We start from the raw sequence: 23,389 nt of genomic DNA, 5'->3' as shown, positions 1-23,389 counted from the left end.
CCTTTATTTAACCAGGTATTTATATATTTAACCCTTTATTTAACCAGGTATTTATATATATAACCCTAACCCTTTATTTAACCAGGTATTTATAAATATAACCCTAAGCCTTTATTTAACCAGGTATTTATATAAATAACCTTTTATTTAACCAGGTATTTATATATATAACCCTAACCCTTTATTTAACCAGGTATTTATATATATAACCCTTTATTTAACCAGGTATTTATATATATAACCCTAACCCTTTATTTAACCAGGTATTTATATATATAACCCTAACCCTTTATTTAACCAGGTATTTATATAAATAACCCTTTATTTAACCAGGTATTTATATAAATAACCCTTTATTTAACCAGGTATTTATATATATATATAACCCTTTATTTAACCAGGTGTTTATATATATAACCCTAACCCTTCATTTAACCAGGTATTTATATATATAACCCTTTATTTAACCAGGTATTTATATATGTATAACCCTTTATTTAACCAGGTATTTATATATATATAACCCTTTATTTAACCAGGTATTTATATATATATATAACCCTTTATTTAACCAGGTATTTATATATATAACCCTAACCCTTTATTTAACCAGGTATTTATATAAATAACCCTTTATTTAACCAGGTATTTATATATATAACCCTTTATTTAACCAGGTATTTATATAAATAACCCTTTATTTAACCAGGTATTTATATATATAACCCTTTATTTAACCAGGTATTTATATATATAACCCTTTATTTAACCAGGTATTTATATATATAACCCTTTATTTTACCAGGTATTTATACAAATAACCCTTTATTTAACCAGGTATTTATGTATATAACATTTTATTTAACCAGGTATTTATATATATATATAACCCTTTATTTAACCAGGTATTTATATATATAACCCTTTATTTAACCAGGTATTTATACATATAACCCTAACCCTTTATTTAACCAGGTATTTATATATATATATAACCCTTTATTTAACCAGGTAGGGTTGGCCAAGATGAAGCAAAGCAGTTCGACACAGACAACAACACAGAGTTACACATGGAATAAACAATAACAACAAGCCAATAACACAATAAACAAGTCAATATAATTAAAACAATCTAGAAATCCTAAATCAACCCACTAAGTTTGGCTCTATACATGGCTACAGAAGCCTATAGGTTGGGTTTCCAAATGTCATAAAGGCCAGCATTTCATTAATAACATCACTGCGGAAAAGGTGATATGTTGATATGACTCAGTTTGCTGTCATATCACTGGTTTCACATTTGTCTCCAGCGATCGGAAAATGGATCGGAAATAATTAAAATTCCCTTATCCAAACAGCTTACTCATTTATCTAAAAAAAAGTTCACTTTTTTAATATTTTTTATTTGCATAGCTCTTATCAATAGTTCTTATCAACAGCTCTTATCAACAGCTCTTATCAACAGCTCTTATCAACATTTCTTATCAATAGCTCTTATCAACAGCTCTTATCAACAACTCTTATCAACAGCTCTTATCAACAGCTCTTATCAACAGCTCTTATCAACAGCTCTTATCAACAGCTCTTATCAACAGCTATTATCAATAGCTATTATCAACAGATCTTATCAATAGCTCTTATCAACAGCTCTTATCAACAGCTCTTATCAACAGCTCTTATCAATAGCTCTTATCAATAGCTCTTATCAACAGCTCTTATCAACAGCTCTCATCAACAGCTCTTATCAATAGCTCTTATAAACAGCTCTTATCAACAGCTCTTAGCAATAGCTCTTATCAACAGCTCTTATCCATAGCTCTTATCAACAGCTCTTATCAACAGCTCTTATCTATAGCTCTTATCAACAGCTCTTATCAATAGGGTCTTATCAACAGCTCTTATCTATAGCTCTTATCAACAGCTCTTATCAATAGGGTCTTATCAACAGCTCTTATCAATAGCTCTTATCAATAGCTCTTATCAACAGCTCTTATCAATAGCTCTTATCAACAGCTCTTATCAACAGCTCTTATCAACAACTCTTATCAACAGCTCTTATCAACAGCTCTTATCAATAGCTCTTATCAACAGCTCTTATCAACAGCTCTTATCAACAGCTCTTATCAACATTTCTTATAAACAGCTCTTATCAACAGCTCTTATCAACAACTCTTATCAACAGCTCTTATCAATAGCTCTTATCAACAGCTCTTATCCATAGCTCTTATCAACAGCTCTTATCAACAGCTCGTAGCAATAGCTCTTATCAACAGCTCTTATCAATAGCTCTTATCAACAGCTCTTATAAACAGCTCTTATCAACAGCTCTTATCAATAGCTCTTATCAACAGCTCGTATCAACAGCTCTTATCAACAGCTCTTATCAACAGCTCGTATCAACAGCTCTTATCAACAGCTCTTATCAACAGCTCTTATCAATAGCTCTTATCATTAGCTCTTATCAACAGCTCTTATCAATAGCTCTTATCAATTGCTCTTATCAACAGCTCTTGCCAATAGGGTCTTATCAAGTAGCAAATGACAATGGAGAATGGTGTCATTTATATATGAAGAAATTTGATGTTCTTCTACTTGGAACCAACAGGTTGCTCCACCTAATTCATAGTTTCATCCAGGACAGAATACAGTGTACTATAGACACACCTCCATTAATACAGTGTATCAGTAGACACACCTCCATTAATACAGTGTATCTGTAGACACACCTCCATTAATACAGTGTATCAGTAGACACACCTCCTCCACACCTCCATTAATACAGTGTATCTATAGACACACCTCCTCCACACCTCCATTAATACAGTGTATCAGTAGACACACCTCCATTAATACAGTGTATCAGTAGACCCACCTCCATTAATACAGTGTATCAGTAGACACACCTCCATTAATACAGTGTATCTGTAGACACGCCTCCATTAATATAGTGTATCAATAGACACACCTCCATTAATACAGTGTATCAGTAGACACACCTCCATTAATAAAGTGTATCTATAGACACACCTCCACAGTGTATCTACACACTCCATTAATACAGTGTATCTATAGACACACCTCCATTAATACAGTGTATCTATGGACACACCTCCATTAATACAGTGTATCTATAGACACACCTCCATTAATACAGTGTATATATAGACACACATCCATGAATACAGTGTATCAGTAGACATATCTCCATTAATACAGTGTATCAGTAGACACACCTCCTCCACAACTCCATTAATACAGTGTATCTGTAGACACACCTCCAATAATACAGTGTATTTTTAGACACACCTCCTCCACATCTCCATTAATACAGTGTGTCAGTAGACACACCTCCATTAATACAGTGTATCAGTAGACACACCTCCATGAATACAGTGTATCTGTAGACACACCTCCATTAATACAGTGTATCTGTAGACACACCTCCTCCTCCACATCTCCATTAATACAGTGTATCAGTAGACACACCTTCATTAATACAGTGTATCAGTAGACACACCTCCATTAATACAGTGTATCAGTAGACACACCTCCTCCTCCACATCTCCATTAATACAGTGTATCAGTAGACACACCTTCATTAATACAGTGTATCAGTAGACACACCTCCATTAATACAGTGTATCAGTAGACACACCTCCATTAATACAGTGTATCAGTAGACACACCTCCTCCTCCACACCTCCATTAATACAGTGTATCTGTAGACACACCTCCATTAATACAGTGTATCAGTAGACACACCTTCATTAATACAGTGTATCAGTAGACACACCTTCATTAATACAGTGTGTCAGTAGACACACCTCCATTAATACAGTGTATCAGTAGACACACCTCCATTAATACAGTGTATCAGTAGACACACCTCCTCCACACCTCCATTAATACAGTGTATCAGTAGACACACCTCCATTAATACAGTCTATCTGAAGACACACCTCCATTAATACAGTGTATCTATAGACACACCTCCTCCACACCTCCATTAATACAGTGTATCAGTAGACACACCTCCTCCCACCTCCATTAATACAGTGTATCTGTAAACACACCTCCATTAATACAGTGTATCAGTAGACACACCTCCTCCACACCTCCATTAATACAATGTATCTGTAGACACACCTCCATTAATACAGTGTATCATTAGACACACCTCCATTAATACAGTGTATCTTTAGACACACCTCCATTAATACAGTGTATCAGTAGACACACCTCCTCCACATCTCCATTCATACAGTGTATCAGTAGACACACCTCCTCCTCCACACCTCCATTAATACAGTGTATCTGTAGACACACCTCCATTAATACAGTGTATCTGTAGACACACCTCCTCCACACCTCCATTAATACAGTGTATCTGTAGACACACCTCCATTAATACAGTGTTTCTGTAGACACACTGTAGACTCCATTAATACAGTGTATCAGTAGACACACCTCCTCCACACCTCCATTTATACAGTGTATCTGTAGACACACCTCCATTAATACAGTGTATCTGTAGACACACCTCCACCACACCTCCATTAATACAGTGTGTCAGTAGACACACCTCCTCCTCCACACCTCCATTTATACAGTGTATCAGTAGACACACCTCCATTAATACAGTGTATCATTAGACACACCTCCATGAATACAGTGTATCAGTAGACACACCTCCTCCACAACTCCATTAATACAGTGTATCTGTAGACACACCTCCATTAATACAGTGTATCTGTAGACACACCTCCTCCACACCTCCATTAATACAGTGTATCTATAGACACACCTCCACCACACCTCCATTAATACAGTGTATCTGTAGACACACCTCCATTAATACAGTGTATCTGTAGACACACCTCCACCACATCTCCATTAATACAGTGTATCAGTAGACACACCTCCTCCACACCTCCATTAATACAGTGTGTCAGTAGACACACCTCCATTAATACAGTCTATCTGAAGACACACCTCCATTAATACAGTGTATCTATAGACACACCTCCTCCACACCTCCATGAATACAGTGTATCAGTAGACACACCTCCTCCCACCTCCATTAATACAGTGTATCTGTAAACACACCTCCTCCACACCTCCATGAATACAGTGTATCTATAGACACACCTCCTCCACACCTCCATTAATACAATGTATCTGTAGACACACCTCCATTAATACAGTGTATCATTAGACACACCTCCATTAATACAGTGTATCTATAGACACACCTCCATTAATACAGTGTATCTGTAGACACACCTCCATGAAGACAGTGTATCTGTAGACACACCTCCATGAATACAGTGTATCAGTAGACACCTCCATGAAGACAGTGTATCTGTAGACACACCTCCATGAATACAGTGTATCTGTAGACACACCTCCATTAATACAGTGTATCTGTAGACACACCTCCTCCATCCATTAATACAGTGTAAGTAGACACACCTCCATTAATACAGTGTATCTGTAGACACACCTTCATTAATACAGTGTGTCAGTAGACACACCTCCATTAATACAGTCTATCTGAAGACACACCTCCATTAATACAGTGTATCTATAGACACACCTCCTCCACACCTCCATTAATACAGTGTATCTGTAGACACACCTCCATTAATACAGTGTTTCTGTAGACACACCTCCATTAATACAGTGTATCAGTAGACACACCTCCTCCACATCTCCATTCATACAGTGTATCAGTAGACACACCTCCTCCTCCACACCTCCATTTATACAGTGTATCTGTAGACACACCTCCATTAATACAGTGTATTCTTTGATCTCCACCCAAAACAAATAGCAGGAGAATAACAGGAGAATAACAGGTGAATAGCAGGTGAATAACAAGTGAGTAACAGGTGAATAACAGGTGAATAGCAGGTGAATAGCAGGTGAATAACAGGTGAATAGCAGGTGAATAACAGGTGACTAACAGGGAATAGCAGGTGAATAACAGGAGAATAACAGGTGTATAGCAGGTGAATAACAGGTGAATAGCAGGTGAATAACAGGTTAGTAACAGGTGAATAGCAGGTGAATAACAGGTGAATAACAGGTGAATAGCAGGTTAATAACAGGTGAATAGCAGGTGAAAAGCAGGTGAATAGCAGGTGACTAACAGGTGAACAGCAGGTGAATAGCAGGTGAACAGCAGGTGAATAGCAGCTGAACAGCACGTGAACTGCAGGAGAATAGCAGGTGAACAGCAGGTGAAAAGCAGGTGAATAGCAGGTGAACAGCAGTTGAACAGCATACTATTTATCATGCTTCAGTTCAAGATCAGAATACGAGTAGAGAGAAAAGTTTATAAAAAATAAGTCCCTTTCCATTTACCGTTCCATTTCCCCTTTCCATTTCCCCTTTCCATTTCCCCTTTCCATTTCCTGTTCCATTTCCCCTTTCCATTTCCCCTTTCCATAGTGAAGCAGTTGCAGCAGCCCATTACTTCAACTGCCTTTAACATGGTGCGCAGTCGGGCTACACAGAACTAGGACCAAATCTAATGACATTTTAAATACATTTTACACCACTGTGTTCAAGCCAGAACAGAACATCTCTTGTAATGGAATTGAGATGAGACATCTCCTGACGTAAAGTGTGAATACAAACAAAATAAGTTATTGAGGGAGGATAAATCCATGACCAAAACAACAACATAATTATCTTCTCAAACTGTTGCTTCACATGAAAAAGTCTACGCACACACACACACACACACACACACACACACACACACACACACACACACGCAAACAGAGAAAAGACACACACACACACAGAGAAAACACACAGACACACAGATAAAACACACAGACACAGATAAAACACACACGCGCGGTGCAGCTGTTTACTGCTCGAAATCAACAGAAACAGCAGCAGATTTAAGCAGGTGGCTTGTGTTTCACTACAGTGAACACAGTTTCACAACACTACAATTTTGACCAGCAAACACAACAAAACATACCAAACCCCTAGTTATTACAGCACGGCAAGCCAAAGGAGAAAGGTCTGGATTATACTGCAGTAGAAAACACTGACTGTATGGATACTGCTGTCTGTTATTCTGTAATTGACTAACAGCCAATAATTGTTTATTTACCCACATGATGATGCCTGGTTAAACCAGCCAGAATGAACACCTCTCTCTCTCTCTGTCTCTCCTCCCTCCCTACCCCTCACTCTCTCTCTCCTCCCTAACCCTCTCTCTCTCTCTCTGTCTCTCCTCCCTCCCTACCCCTCTCTCTCTCTGTCTCTCCTCCCTCCCTACCCCTCTCTCTCTGTCTCTCCTCCCTCCCTACCCCTCTCTCTCTGTCTCTCCTCCCTCCCTACCCCTCTCTCTCTCTGTCTCTCCTCCCTCCCTACCCCCCTCTCTCTCTCTCCTCCCTACCTCTCTCTCTGTCTCTTTCTCTCTCCTCCCTACCTCTCTCTCTGTCTCTTTCTCTCTCCTCCCTACCTCTCTCTCTCTGTCTCTTTCTCTCTCCTCCCTCCCTACCTCTCTCTCTCTCTGTCTCTTTCTCTCTCCTCCCTACCTCTCTCTCTGTCTCTATCTCTCTCCCCCTACATCTCTCTCTCTTTCTCTCCTCCCTACCCCTCTCTCTTTCTCTATGTATCTCTCTCCCGCTATCTCGCTATCTCCCTTTCTCACACACACAGTGTTCAGTCTGGTTAAATGAGGCTAGCTCTTCATGTGGGTATAAACCAAGTAAGGAGAGCAGTACTAGAACTACCAGGCTCCCAGACTACCAGGCTACCAGACACCCAGGCTACCAGACACCCAGGCTACCAGGCGACCAGGCTACCAGGCTACCAGACTACCAGGCTACCATACTACCAGGCTACCAGACTACCAGACTACCAGGCTACCAGGCTACAAGACTACCAGGCTACCAGGCTACCAGACTACCAGGCTACCAGGCTACCAGACTACCAGACTACCAGACTACCAGGCTACCAGACTACCAGGCTACCAGACTACCAGACTACCAGGCTACCAGACTACCAGGCTACCAGACTACCAGGCTACCAGACTACCAGGCTACCAGACTACCAGACTACCAGGCTACCAGACTACCAGACTACCAGGCTACCAGGCTACCAGACTACCAGACTACCAGGCTACCAGACTACCAGGCTACCAGACTACCAGGCTACCAGACTACCAGACTACCAGGCTAGACTACCAGGCTACCAGACTACCAGACTACCAGGCTACCAGACTACCAGGCTACCAGGCTACCAGACTACCAGACTACCAGACTACCAGACTACCAGGCTACCAGACTACCAGGCTACCAGACGACCAGACTACCAGGCTACCAGACTACCAGGCCAAGCTACTGGTTTTCCGAAAGGAAAAGCCTCTAATATCGGATTAGTTCACAGACTTCCATCATGGAGATAAGATAATACCTTAGTAGTATGAACATTTCAAGACCACATAACACCCCTTTGCTTTAATGCTCATTCAAAAAAGAAAATGGATTGTACGGATAAATACGTGTGATGTTGCGCTATTACAGCCTACTATGTTATTAGTATGATATAAGGTTTAATTATTTAGAAAAGTGGGTCTAATCGCAAAATTGTAAGATAATGCAGTGTCTTTCAATTACTGTAACATTATCAATAATAACGTCGTGTTATTTCCATGTTATTATTAGCCCACTATCTATATATTTGTATTTCAAAGGTCCAAAAAAAACGACCTTTGAAATATGTTTGAGATTCAATAGAAAACCACATGCCGATTGTGAAGAGATCCGTGAAATCAAATGGACAAGAAGAAGAAAAAGTTTTCCTCACCAAACATTTAGCACGATTATGTGTTTGCCAGCGAGGCTACTGGTTCCCTGTCCCGGATATCTGGAGCGGGTTCATTAGTTACCAACTCCCCCAGTCTCTACAGCCTGCTCTCAGGAACAACATCTAACTTAAGGTCAAGCCATTTCAAACGGACAAAAAAAAACGAGCACCGGTTCAAGGGACGACGACATACACCCAACTTTTCAAAACGGATCCCCAGCCAAATCCAATGTTGTTTTTACCCTGTAGGCTACGGAGTGTTCACTCGCTGATACCAATCAGGTTTTGATTTGCTAAACAAACTGTCATTTGACAGCAATCAATTGAGACACTGCCTACGCGTTTTAATCACAAGCTATATGGATTGTTAGGAGTTAAAATAGGCTCGTGAGGGGTAATACTGTAGCTAGACTTTAAATGATTGTGACAAATGAAATATAAATCACGTCACTAATGTAAATAGAAAACCTTATAGGTTCCACTAAACACATAGAAATTAATTAAACACTAAATATAAACACTAATCATTAGACCAAGACAGTGTAATTAAATCCAAACATAATCCACTCATAGAATCAAAGGTTAAATCTGAGAGATTAAGAATATATTGGATTTTAATGACAAAAATTCGAACGCAGATTTGAGATAAGCCTCGTGTGAAGTTAAACCGCTGACTGTTCACTTCTTATCATTTCAACAAGACGCCCTGATGAAAAGAGAAGAACAGGAGCCTTGTTTAGGGCGTCGGGTAGCGTAGCGGTTAAAAGAGCGTAGGGCCAGTAACCGTAACGACTTCTGGTTTCTCCAAGCCGACTGGGTGGAAAGCCCTGTCGGTGTTCCCTTGAGCAAGCCACTTTGACCCTACTTGCTCATGTACATCGCTCTGATTAAAGAGCGTCTGCTAAATGACATACATGTTTTAAAATCACCGAGTACACTAAAACTGTTGAAATGTAATCTCAATTAATAAAATATTAGATCCATTGATAGGCTATTTAGGCTGTAATTGTACACTCCATTTTAAAATCATAGATTTTGTGTGTAAAATGAAGATACAACGACGGCCCCGGGGAACTAGTGGGCTCACGACGACGCCTGCGGCAAGAGGAATAACCTCCGCTAAACGAGAGCCCGGTTGCGTTTAAAACACATAACACATTGTTCAGCTGTCACTATCCGTCGTTGACTATGTGACTGTCTGTAAGGGATATAACATCTTAATGTGTTAACACGGAGATTTTGACTTGATAGCCTAATCTAAAACATATGCTGACAGACCGAAAGAGGCTTCAATCCACGTCCAAACAGCCTAAAATCATGAGGACTAGACGAGTGTTGCTCTACAATCTATAGGGGAACACATCGCTATCTTCTTCTTTTCCTAAGGCTTTAGGGTAAAATATATATATCTAGCCTATTTATGTCCGTTTTAGTCATGTCTCAAATCATGTGTTTGTGTGAACATTTGACATTAACATTTGACATGTTTTGGTTGTTGTAGTAAGGCGGTAAAAGCCCAAATGCATCGCTCCGGAATAAAACTTACCTTCTTCACCGATAACTATTTGTGGTAAACAAACGGCCAGTAAACATCCACAGAGCCACGGTAATATATCCATTTTCCGAGGTGAAGTTTTACCCTTCCCAATCCCGGAGACAAGAACTCGCGGTGAAAGTCTTCTTCCTCGCGCAAACTGTTTTCTCCGGTCACGGTAACACGCGCCTCCACCGGGAAGACGTTGGTCTGTGGTTCGGTGTTCAACACAACGGCGATATCAATTCCCGCTTAACACTTCTTTTGTTTCTTCTTTTTTTAAATGAATAATATTTTCTGCCCCGTTATTTCAATTCAATAATTTAAAAGATTCAAAACCATTCTGGCCACTGCGGCGTTCAAAATAACGAGAAAAAAATAAATAAAACATAAATTCCATCCAGATAATATTCTATTACAAAGAAATGATGGAAAATTAAATTAAATAAAAAATCTGTATGAAATCATTCAGAAGTCCGTAGCGGTTTTTAGTCCACGGAATTGGTGCTTTCTCTAGCAGATATCTGAAGTAAGTGTTTTGGTTGCCTCCAAACCAGTGAGAAGATATTTGTTTTGTATTTCCTTTGACTTTCTCCCTCCAGTGCATTTACTTGTCCCCCCCCAAAAAACGGGGGTTTGGTAAAAAAAACGAAATAGTCCAACTATCCAAGGCCCGTCGGTAAAAACGATCTTTCATAGAACGCAAACCAAAACGGTCCGTATTGCCGTTATTACCCAGAGCGTTATAACCGGTAACACTCCGTTCTCTCTCCGCTAGTCCAGGCACACAGCTCCTTCCCTCTGCTCTGATCGGACTATTCTGGCTTGAGTTTTGAAGGCTCCGTGTTCCAGCAGCGAGAGCGCAGGCAGCCAGCATGTGTATGTAATAACGTTAGAGCGGAGCAGCTATCGCATTACAGTCAGCACCTCGACCCGCCTCCCCACAGCCGCTGATTAAAGAGGACCACTCACTGCCTGCTGCAGCTTTCTTTCTTTTACTTAGAAAAAAAGACGGACAAGGAACTGGAAAAATAGAAGCGGTGCGCGCACACACACACACACACACACACAGTCTCATGCCTCATGGGTCGTGAAATACCATGTTGGTGGCTTCATGCAGTAACCACTGACTGGTTGGTTAAAAAAAGAAGGCCTAGTATTTATGGAGAGCGGTGGACAAGACACGTATGCTTAGATATAAATTCCGTATTCTTAGAAAAGAGGAATCCGCTAGCCACCACCGTCATGGGATTACCAAACAGCTACTGAACAAACATAAGGGAAGTATGGAGATATAACGATGTCAGCAACAACTAAAAAACACATACGGAGAAAGACATGTATCATAAATTATGACTTACAAAGTCCTTCTAAGCCAATATTGTCCACTCCAACAAACAAAAAATCAGTTTTTAGGACACAAACCATTGTATTTTATTGAAATACAGTAGTACTGTACTGTGAAGATGCTGACATGGTGTTACTGCAGCAGTGATAGCTTTGACATGCCAACTCAGGCAGCGGAGTGGTAATGTGTGTGGCTGCGCTGGTGATATAAACGCACCAACCGCTTGACAGCCTGCCACGTACAGTAGCGTAACAAGGGGTTGATAGGACTCTAAATAATCACAATAAGACGGGAAAAACAGAAGGACTACACAAAACACAAACCCCTGTCATGAAAAAGACAGAAACATAGACTAAAGAACTTGCCAGATGACAATCAAAACCTCATCTCTTCTATAAGGCTATAAAACCCTTACATGTATATACGTCTCACACAAGAAGAGGCAGGATTTATGGAACGTAAAACTCAGAAGAGATAAGAAACTCTGTATCAATTCAACCATTAGAGTGAGAAAGCTTGAAAAAGAGGGAAATCCGTTTGGGAGTCGAAGGATGGGATAAAAGTCCCTCACGGCCACACTGAACACATCAAAGCTTCTTCTCTGCATCCCATCCATTTAGAAAACCAATCGTTCCCAGAGCCTACCCGCTACTCGTTCCTTAACGTACCCACCCTGGGCCCGCCCAGGCCCGCCCGGTTTGGGTCTCCAACCCACCACACCACCAGCACTAACTACAGACATGAACTCTTGGTGGAGGATTTATAATGACACAGTTATACTCTGCAGCAGCCAGCTCCGTAGATAACACTTCTTCTCGGAAACAGAGGTCTAGTCCAAAGTAGTGCACTATATAGGGATATAGGGTGCCTTTAAAGACTTTAGGGGGGAATACGTTAGCTGAGGTTTTCAAATCAAATCAAATTTTATGCGCCAAATACAACAACCTTATCGTGAAATGTTTACTTTCAAGCCCGTAATTAATCAACAATGCAGTTTAAGAAAATAGAGTTTAGAAAAAATGTATTACAAAAACGAAAGTAAAAAAAGATAAGTAACACACAAATGATCGTAAGGAGGCGATAACAGGGGGGCCGAGTCAATGTGCAGGGGGTACAGGTTAGTCGAGGAGATTGAGGTAATATGTATGTATATGTAGGTAGGGGTAAAGTGACTATGCATTGATAAAAAACAGCAAGTAGCAGCTGTGTAGCAACAAAGGGGGGTCCATGTAACTAGTCCGGTGGCCATTTGATTAATTGTTCAGCAGTGTTATGTCTTGGAGGTAGAAGCTGTTCAAGAGCCTTTTGGACCTTTAAGGAAACATGGTGGAGAGCTTTCCTGTTTGTGCAAATATCTCCTGTTTACCACTAGATCTCCTAACACCCCTTTATACCCCTCTTCTCTAACGTACTCAGGATACCCTCTATACCCCTCTTCCCTAACGTACTCAGGATACCCTCTATACCACTCTTCCCTAACGTACTCAGGATACCCTCTATACCACTCTTCCCTAACGTACTCAGGATACCCTCTATACCCCTCTTCCCTAACGTACTCAGGATACCCCACTATGCACCTCTTCCCTAACGTACTCAGGACACCCCACTATGCACCTCTTCCCTAACGTACTCAGGATAACCCACTATGCCCCTCTTCTCCTTTTCCCTACTGCTACAGACCCCCAGGCTGGCAGGCCTTACCTCCAGCTACTGCTATAGACCCCCAGGCTGGCAGCCTTTACCTCCACCTACTGCTACAGACCCTCAGGCTGGCAGGCCTTACCTCCACCTACTGCTACAGACCCTCAGGCTGGCAGGCCCTACCTCCACCTACCTCCACCTACTGCTACAGACTCAGACTACAGACTCAGATCCAATTACCTGGGCTAAGCAGGGGGTGTTGCTCCCTGCTGGACAGGTCTCTGGAGCTCTGCTGTTGGCAGGCTGTGGGCTGTGGGGTCCTGAGCTCATTACCTCCGTGTCTGGCTCCCAGAGCGTATCCCAGGACTCCCTGGAAAACAGTGGCAAGTGTTACACAGTGGACTATCGTACCTAAATAAATGATAATAAATGGAAAGGCTCTCTGGAGGAAAACCTGGCCTGGTATGGGTCTGTGTGGAGTTAACTGGTGGTGAGGAAAGGAAATGCCAAAGAGATAGCTAGTGATAGCTAGTGGTAGGTAGTGGAGATACCTAGTGGTAGGTAGTGGAGATAGCTAGTGGTAGGTAGTGGAGATAGCTAGTGATAGCTAGTGGTAGGTAGTGGAGATAGCTAGTGGTAGGTAGTGGAGATAGCTAGTGATAGCTAGTGGTAGGTAGTGGAGATAGCTAGTGATAGCTAGTGGTAGTTAGTGGAGATAGCTAGTGGTAGGTAGTGGAGATAGCTAGTGGTAGGTAGTGGAGATAGCTAGTGAAAGCTAGTGGTAGGTAGTGGAGATAGCTAGTGGTAGTTAATGGAGATAGCTAGTGATAGCTAGTGGTAGGTAGTGGAGAGAGCTAGTGGTAGTTAGTGGAGATAGCTAGTGGTAGGTAGTGGAGATAGCTAGTGATAGCTAGTGGTAGGTAGTGGAGATAGCTAGTGATAGCTAGTGGTAGTTAGTGGAGATAGCTAGTGGTAGTTAGTGGAGATAGCTAGTGGTAGTTAGTGGAGATAGCTAGTGGTAGGTAGTGGAGATAGCTATTGATAGCTAGTGGTAGGTAGTGGAGATAGCTAGTGAAAGCTAGTGGTAGTTAGTGGAGATAGCTAGTGATAGCTAGTGGTAGTTAGTGGAGTTAGCTAGTGATAGCTAGTGGTAGGTAGTGGAGTTAGCTAGTGATAGGTAGTGGTAGGTTGTGGAATGAGCTAGTGATAGCTAGTGGTAGGTAGTGGAGATAGCTAGTGATAGCTAGTGGTAGGTAGTGGAGATAGCTAGTGGTAGTTAGTGGAGATAGCTAGTGATAGCTAGTGGTAGGTAGTGGAGTTAGCTAGTGATAGCTAGTGGTAGGTAGTGGAGATAGCTAGTGGTAGGTGGTGGAGATAGCTTGTGATAGCTAGTGGTAGGTAGTGGAGATAGCTGGTGGTAGGGAGTGGAGATAGCTAGTGATAGGTAGTGGTAGGTAGTGGAGATAGCTGGTGGTAGGTAGTGGAAATAGCTGGTGCCTTAGCCTGTTGCCAGGGACACACATCGAGACACAGTTACACTATGGGCTGTTATCGGTTTTCAAATGGGAGATTAGCAGATAGATATATTCGCAGATAGATAGACAAGCAGATAGATTAGCAGATGGGGGGCAAATGAATTAGCATATGGATTAGCAGATAGATTAGCAGCCACAGGAGATAGTTGCTCTTTACCTCTCTCAGGCCTCAAATGAGAGGTGAGAGAGAGAGAGAGAGAATCGAATTAAAGAAGTCATTCATATTTTCCCATGAGCCTGAAAAAAAATGCCTCCTCCCCCTTCCCGCCCCTCCTGATCCTTCCCCACCCCTCCTCCCCCTTCCCCACCCCTCCTCCCCCTTCCCTACCACTCCTGATCCTTCCCCACCCCTCCTCCCCCTTCCCTACCACTCCTGATCCTTCCCCACCCCTCCTCCCCCTTCCCCACCCCTCCTCCCCCTTCCCTACCACTCCTGATCCTTCCCCACCCCTCCTCCCCCTTCCCTACCACACCTTGATCCTTCCCCACCCCGCCTTCCCCTTCCTACCACACCTGATCCTTCCCCACCCTGCCTTCCCCTTCCCTGCCACTCCTGATCCTTACCGACCCATCCTTCCTCATCCTTGACACAACTCTGGGAAGCATTGGAGTCAACATGGGCCAGCATCAATGTGGAATGCTTTCGACACCTTGTAGAGTACATGTCCCAACGAATTGAGGCTGTTCTCAATAGTAGGGAGGTGTTCTTAATGTTTTGTACACTCAGTGTATACAACACACACACACACACACACACACACACACACACACACACACACACACACACACACACACACACACACACACACACACACACACACACACACACACACACACACACACACACACACTATCTCCCGCAGGCCTCATCAATAAGCCATACTGACCTCTCCTCACAGGAAGAAACAGTAAATTAGTATGTCAACGGCGCATGAGGCTGTTTTGACACTCTAATTTACTAGGCCTTCTCCACTGATAGATAGATTTTTTCCTCAGCAAGAGAAATTCAGGTTGTGTCGTGCGCGCGCGTGTGTGTGTGTGTGTGTGTGTGTGTGTGTGTATGTGTGTATGTGTGCGTGTGTGTTTGTGTGTGTTTGTGTTTGTGTTTGTCTGTGTGTGTATGTGTGTGTGAGTGAGTGAGCGTGTGTCTGTCTGTGTGTGTGTGTGTGTGTGTGTATGTGTGAGTGAGTGAGCGTGTGTCTGTCTGTGTGTCGTTTCCCTCCCTTTCTTTCCACATCTAAAAAAATGCTCCAGAGTTATTTTAGTTTCTAAATGTGAAGTAACCCACATGATCCACCCACAGTATCCATTCACATTATCCACCCATGTTGTCTACCCACATTATCCACCATATTATCCATCACATTATCTTTCCACATTATCTTTCCACATTATCCCCTCACATTATTCACCCACATTATCCACCAACATTATCCATCCACATTATCCATCCACATTATCTACCCACATTATCTGCCCACATTATCCACCCACATTATGTTCATCACATCTGTAACCATCCTCTAATGGTTACAGATTATCCAGCCACATTATCCAGCCACATTATCTATCCACATTATCTATCCACATTATCCGCCCACAATATCCACCCACATTATCCACCCACATTATCCACCCACATTATCCACCCACATTATCCACCGACATTATCTACCCACATTATCCACCCACATCTGTAACCATCCTCTAATCTGCATGTCCGTAGAGGCTCAGCCTCAGAACAGCATCTTAATGATCTGGAGTTTGACGCTGAGTATTTATTTAGCTTCTGTTGTTCTGGAACATCTCTTATAATAACCTTTATTTCCAACAACACTCTGTGGATTCCTGAGTCCTTTTGTCGACCACCGCCAGTGTTGTAATTATCATGACTAATATTATCATTGCAGACATTATCATTTACAGACACAACAACACAACCAGTGGCCAGAGGTTTCCAGAGACAATTGTGTTGTAAAATGTCTGACCGCTGTTGGTTTTCTTATTATCTATACCTATTAACCCACTTCCCCTAAGGTCTCCCTCCTCCTCCTCCTCCTCCTCCTCCTCATAGTTAGAGCTTCTAGTGTACGTGTGCAGCTATTAACCCTGTTCTCTGTCAGAGCTATTCACCTCTAGGCCAATAGGGGGCAGGTGTCTGCCAGGAATACCTGAGTCACAATGAAACTTGACAAAAAAAAGTAAATCCAGGGAAAACTCATAAAAACTGAACAGAAAATCCATGATGAAGGGGAACAGGTTACGGAAATGTGGTGTTAAATGACAGCATTACATTGTAGATGCTTGTAACTCTGCACATGGATCTGGTTCTTCATGTATATAGCTCTACATTGATCTGGTACTGGTACTTCCTGTATATAGCTCCACATTGATATGATACTCCCTGTATATAGCTCCACATTGATCTGGTACTGGTACTTCCTGTATATAGCTCCACATTGATATGATACTTCCTGTATATAGCTTCAGATTGATCTGGTACTCCCTGTATATAGCTCCACATTGATCTGGTACTGGTACTTCTTGTATATAGCTCCACATTGATCTGGTACTGGTACTCCCTGTATATAGCTCCACATTGATCTGGTACTGGTACTTCCTGTATATAGCTCCACATTGATATGGTACTTCCTGTATATAGCTCCACATTGATCTGGTATTGGTACTTCCTGTATATAGCTCCACATTGATCTGGTACTCCCTGTATATAGTTCCACATTGATCTGGTATTGGTACTTCCTGTATATAGCTCCACATTGATATGGTACTTCCTGTATATAGCTCCACATTGATCTGGTATTCGTACTTCCTGTATATAGCTCCACATTGATCTGGTACTTCCTGTATATAGTTCCACATTGATCTGGTACTTCCTGTATATAGCTCCACATTGATCTGGTACTTCCTGTATACAGTTCCACACTGATCTGGTACTTCCCACATATTTGGTACTGCTCCACATTGATCTGGTACTTCCTGTATACAGTTCCACACTGATCTGGTACTTCCTGTATATAGCTCCACATTGATCTGGTACTGGTACTCCCTGTATATAGCTCCACATTGATCTGGTACTGGTACTTCCTGTATGAAGCTCCACATTGATCTGGTACTTCCTGTATATAGCTCCACACTGATCTGGTACTTCCTGTATATAGCTCCACATTGTTTTGGTACTGGTACTTCCTGTATATAGCTCCACATTGATCAGGGTCTTCCTGAATATAGCTCCACATCGATCTGGTATTGATACTTCCTGTATATAGCTCCATATTGATTTGGTACTGGTACTCCCTGTATATAGCTCCACATTGATCTGGTACTGGTACTTCCTGTATATAGCTCCAAATTGATCTGGTACTCCCTGTATATAGCTCCAAATTGATCTGGTACTGGTACTCCCTGTTTATAGCTCCACATTAATCTGGTACTGGTACTTCCTGAATATAGCTCCACATTGATCTGGTACTTGCTGTATATAGCTCCACATTGATCTGGTACTGGTACTTCCTGTATATAGCTCCACATTGATCTGGTACTTCCTGTATATAATTCCACACTGATCTGGTACTTCCTGAATATAGCTCCACATCGATCTGGTATTGGTACTTCCTGTATATAGCTCCACATTGATCTGGTACTTCCTGTATATAATTCCACACTGATCTGGTACTTCCTGAATATAGCTCCACATCGATCTGGTATTGGTACTTCCTGTATATAGCTCCACATTGATCTGGTACTGGTACTCCCTGTATATAGCTCCACATCGATCTGGTTCTTCCTGTATATAGCGCCACATTGATCTGGCACTTCCTGTATATAGCTCCACATTGATCTGGTACTTCCTATATATAGCTCCACATTGATCTGATACTTCCTGTATATAGCTCCACATTGATCTGGTACTGGTACTTCCTGTATATAGCTCCACATTGATCTGGTACTGGTACTTCCTGTATATAGCTCCACATTGATTTGGTTCTTCCTGTTTATAGCTCCACATTGATCTGGTACTCCCTGTATATAGCTCCACATTGATCTGGTACTTCCTGTTTATAGCTCGACATTGATCTGGTACTTCCTGTATATAGCTCCACATTGATCTAGTACTGGTACTTCCTCTTTATAGCTCCACACTGATCTTGTTCTTCCTGTTTAGAGCTCCAAATTGATCTGGTTCTTCCTGTTTAGAGCTCCATTCTACTTGCCTTTTATTCCTTTTATGCTTCTATTTAATTTATTTTTAAACTCAACATTGTTGGGAATGGATAGTGAACAAGCATTTGATGGTAAAGTCTACGTATGTGAGAAATAAAAGTAGATTTGATTTGCATTTTTTTGTTCTCTTATATGTTAGGCTATTCATTCTGTAATTTAGGAGTCTTCATAAGGATGTTATGTAAAAAATAGACATTTAATTGTTTGTTCTGAACGTCTCTACAGCATCTTGTTTTTTCAGTGCTGTGATGTGAACCGCCTTTGTTACAACCAGAATTTGTATTGTACTGTAACTGCCTGTAGCTATTGTTACGAGACTCACTAATTGGTTCTATTCCTGATTTACTGTGTGTAACTATACTGCGTCTTTATACTGTCTGTTCTTGGGAAACTACGTCTCAATACCATTCTATGGAAAACGTGGAGAACTGATTTCTATTATGCATACCGTACATTCTATAAGTAAACACAGAATGTTTTTTTTCTGAGGAAGTTGATGACCTGTAACCATGGAACGTAGGTGAAGAGGTCAGTATTTATCCTCGAGCACTTGAGACGACACGGAACAGAGAGAACAAAACTTCTAACGAATGTATGTTAAAGGTTCTAGTACAAAAACTCAGCTGCAGTAATATAATATCTAATATCCAGTAACCATTTTAGTGGGTATAATATCCAGTAACCATTTTAGTGGGTGTAATATCCAGTAACCATTTTAGTGGGTGTAATATCCAGTAACCATTTTAGTGGGTGTAATATCCAGTAACCATTTTAGTGGGTATAATATCCAGTAACCATTTTAGTGGGTGTAATATCCAGTAACCATTTTAGTGGGTGTAATATCCAGTAACCATTTTAGTGGGTGTAATATCCAGTAACCATTTTAGTGGGTATAATATCCAGTAACCATTTTAGTGGGTGTAATATCCAGTAACCATTTTAGTGGGTGTAATATCCAGTAACCATTTTAGTGGGTGTAATATCCAGTAACCATTTTAGTGGGTGTAATATCCAGTAACCATTTTAGTGGGTGTAATATCCAGTAACCATTTTAGTGGGTGTAATATCCAGTAACCATTTTAGTGGGTGTAATATCCAGTAACCATTTTAGTGGGTATAATATCCAGTAACCATTTTAGTGGGTATAATATCCAGTAACCATTTTAGTGGGTGTAATATCCTGTAACCATGTTAGTGATATCAATGTTATTTAATAGTCAGGCCCGTTAGTTGCAGCCCTATCAATGTTATTGTTATTGTTATTGTATAGATAACACTATGTGATGGTATAGATAACACTATGTGATGGTATAGATAACACTATGTGATGGTATAGATAACACTATGTGATGGTATAGATAACACTATGTGATGGTATAGATAACACTATGTGATGGTATAGATAACACTATATGATGGTATAGATAACACTATGTGATGGTATAGATAACACTATGTGATGGTGTAGATAACACTATGTGATGGTATAGATAACACTATGTGATGGTATAGATAACACTATGTGATGGTATAGACAGCATACTGTTTTAGATAACACTATGTGATGGTATAGATAACACTATGTGATGGTATAGATAACACTATGTGATGGTATAGATAACACTATGTGATCGTATAGATAACACTATGTGATGGTATATATAACACTATGTGATGGTATAGATAACACTATGTGATGGTATAGATAACACTATGTGATGGTTTAGATAACACTATGTGATGGTATAGATAACACTATGTGATGGTATAGACAGCATACTGTTTTAGATAACACTATGTGATGGTATAGATAACACTATGTGATGGTTTAGATAACACTATGTGATGGTATAGATAACAATATGTGATGGTATAGATAACACTATGTGATGGTATAGATAACACTATGTGATGGTATAGATAACACTATGTGATGGTATAGATAACACTATGTGATGGTATAGATAACACTATGTGATGGTATAGATAACACTATGTGATGGTATAGACAGCATGCTGTTTTAGATAACACTATGTGATGGTATAGATAACAATATGTGATGGTATAGATAACACTATGTGATGGTATAGATAACACTATTTGATGGTATAGATAACACTATGTGATGGTATAGATAACACTATTTGATGGTATAGATAACAATATGTGATGGTATAGACAACATTATGTGATGGTATAGACAGCATACTGTTTTAGATAACACTATGTGATGGTATAGACAGCATACTGTTTTAGTTAACACTATGTGATGGTATAGATAACACTATGTGATGGTATAGACAGCATACTGTTTAGATAACACTATGTGATGGTATAGATAACACTATGTGATGGTATAGATAACACTATGTGATGGTATAGATAACACTATGTGATGGTATAGACAGCATGCTGTTTTAGATAACACTATGTGATGGTAAAGACAGCATACTGTTTTATATAACACTATGTGATGGTATAGATAACACTATGTGATGGTAAAGACAGCATACTGTTTAGATAACACTATGTGATCGTATAGATAACACTATGTGATGGTATAGACAGCATACTGTTTAGATAACACTATGTGATGGTATAGATAACACTATGTGATGGTATAGACAGCATACTGTTTTAGATAACACTATGTGATGGTATAGATAACACTATGTGATGGTATAGACAGCACCTCCTGGGCCATATACAGCGTTTCTCACTGAGTTCCCTGAATTCCTATCGGACCTTGTAGTCATAGCAGATAATATTCTAATCTTTGGTGACTTTAATATTCACATGGAAAAGTCCACAGACCCACTCCAAAAGGCTTTCGGAGCCATCATCGACTCAGTGGGTTTTGTCCAACATGTCTCTGGACCCACTCACTGTCACAGTCATACGCTGGACCTAGTTTTGTCCCATGGAATAAATATGGTGGATCTTAATGTTTTTCCTCATAATCCTGGACTATCGGACCACCATTTTATTACATTTGCAATTGCAACAAATAATCTGCTCAGAGCCCAACCAAGGAACATCAAAAGTCGTGCTATAAATTCACAGACAACACAAAGATTCCTTGATGCCCTTCCAGACTCCCTCTGCCTACCCAAGGACGCCAGAGGACAAAAATCAGTTAACCACCTAACTGAGGATCTCAATTTAACCTTGCGCAATACCCTAGATGCAGTTGCACCCCTAAAAACGAAAAAAAATTCTCATAAGAAACTAGCTCCCTGGTACACAGAAAATACCCGAGCTCTGAAGCAAGCTTCCAGAAAATTGGAACGGAAATGGCGCCACACCAAACTGGAAGTCTGCCGACTAGCTTGGAAGGACGGTACCGTGCAGTACCGTAGAGCCCTTACTGCTGCTCGATCATCCTATTTTTCTAACTTAATTGAGGAAAATAAGAACAATCCAAAATTCCTTTTTGATACTGTTGCAAAGCTAACTAAAAAGCAGCATTCCCCAAGAGAGGATGACTTTCACTTTAGCAGTGATAAATTCATGAACTTCTTTGAGGAAAAGATTATGATTATTAGAAAGCAAATTACGGACTCCTCTTTAAACCTGCGTATTCCTCCAAACCTCAGTTGTCCTGAGTCTGCACAACTCTGCCAGGACCTAGGATCAAGAGAGACGCTCAAGTGTTTTAGTACTATATCTCTTGACACAATGATGAAAATAATCATGGCCTCTAAACCTTCAAGCTGCATACTGGACCCTATTCCAACTAAACTACTGAAAGAGCTGCTTCCTGTGCTTGGCCCTCCTATGTTGAACATAATAAACGGCTCTCTATCCACTGGATGTGTACCAAACTCACTAAAAGTGGCAGTAATAAAGCCTCTCTTGAAAAAGCCAAACCTTGACCCAGAAAATATAAAAAACTATCGGCCTATATCGAATCTTCAATTCCTCTCAAAAATTTTAGAGAAGGCTGTTGCTCAGCAACTCACTGCCTTCCTGAAGACAAACAATGTATACGAAATGCTTCAGTCTGGTTTAAGACCCCATCATAGCACTGAGACGGCACTTGTGAAGGTGGTAAATGACATTTTAATGGCATCGGACCGAGGCTCTGCATCTGTCCTCGTGCTCCTAGACCTTAGTGCCGCTTTTGATACGATCGATCACCACATTCTTTTGGAGAGATTGGAAACCCAAATTGGTCTACACAGACAAGTTCTGGCCTGGTTTAGATCTTATCTGTCGGAAAGATATCAGTTTGTCTCTGTGAATGGTTTGTC

At 40.8% G+C, this 23,389-nt stretch overlaps 1 protein-coding gene across 3 annotated transcripts in view; it reads right to left on the bottom strand.

Moving 5' to 3' along the window:
- nrp2b (neuropilin 2b) overlaps positions 1-11,340 on the bottom strand; it is a 232,944-nt gene extending 221,604 nt beyond the window's left edge. For 2 of the 3 annotated variants that reach the window (XM_042306812.1, XM_042306813.1), the window contains exon 1: positions 10,382-11,336. In XM_042306812.1, the coding sequence (XP_042162746.1) occupies positions 10,382-10,454 (73 nt within the window). In that variant the 5' untranslated portion in view covers positions 10,455-11,336. Of the gene's footprint in view, positions 1-10,381 lie in introns of all 3 variants that reach the window. The other variant, XM_042306811.1, reaches the window with a different exon arrangement.
- Between the last annotated feature and the right edge of the window lie 12,049 nt (positions 11,341-23,389).

The sequence above is a fragment of the Oncorhynchus tshawytscha genome, linkage group LG26, assembly GCF_018296145.1.
Source record: "Oncorhynchus tshawytscha isolate Ot180627B linkage group LG26, Otsh_v2.0, whole genome shotgun sequence".
Lineage (NCBI taxonomy): Eukaryota > Metazoa > Chordata > Actinopteri > Salmoniformes > Salmonidae > Oncorhynchus > Oncorhynchus tshawytscha.
The sequence above is the reverse complement of the archived record's forward strand: the minus strand, read 5'-3'. Positions and strand labels throughout refer to the sequence as shown.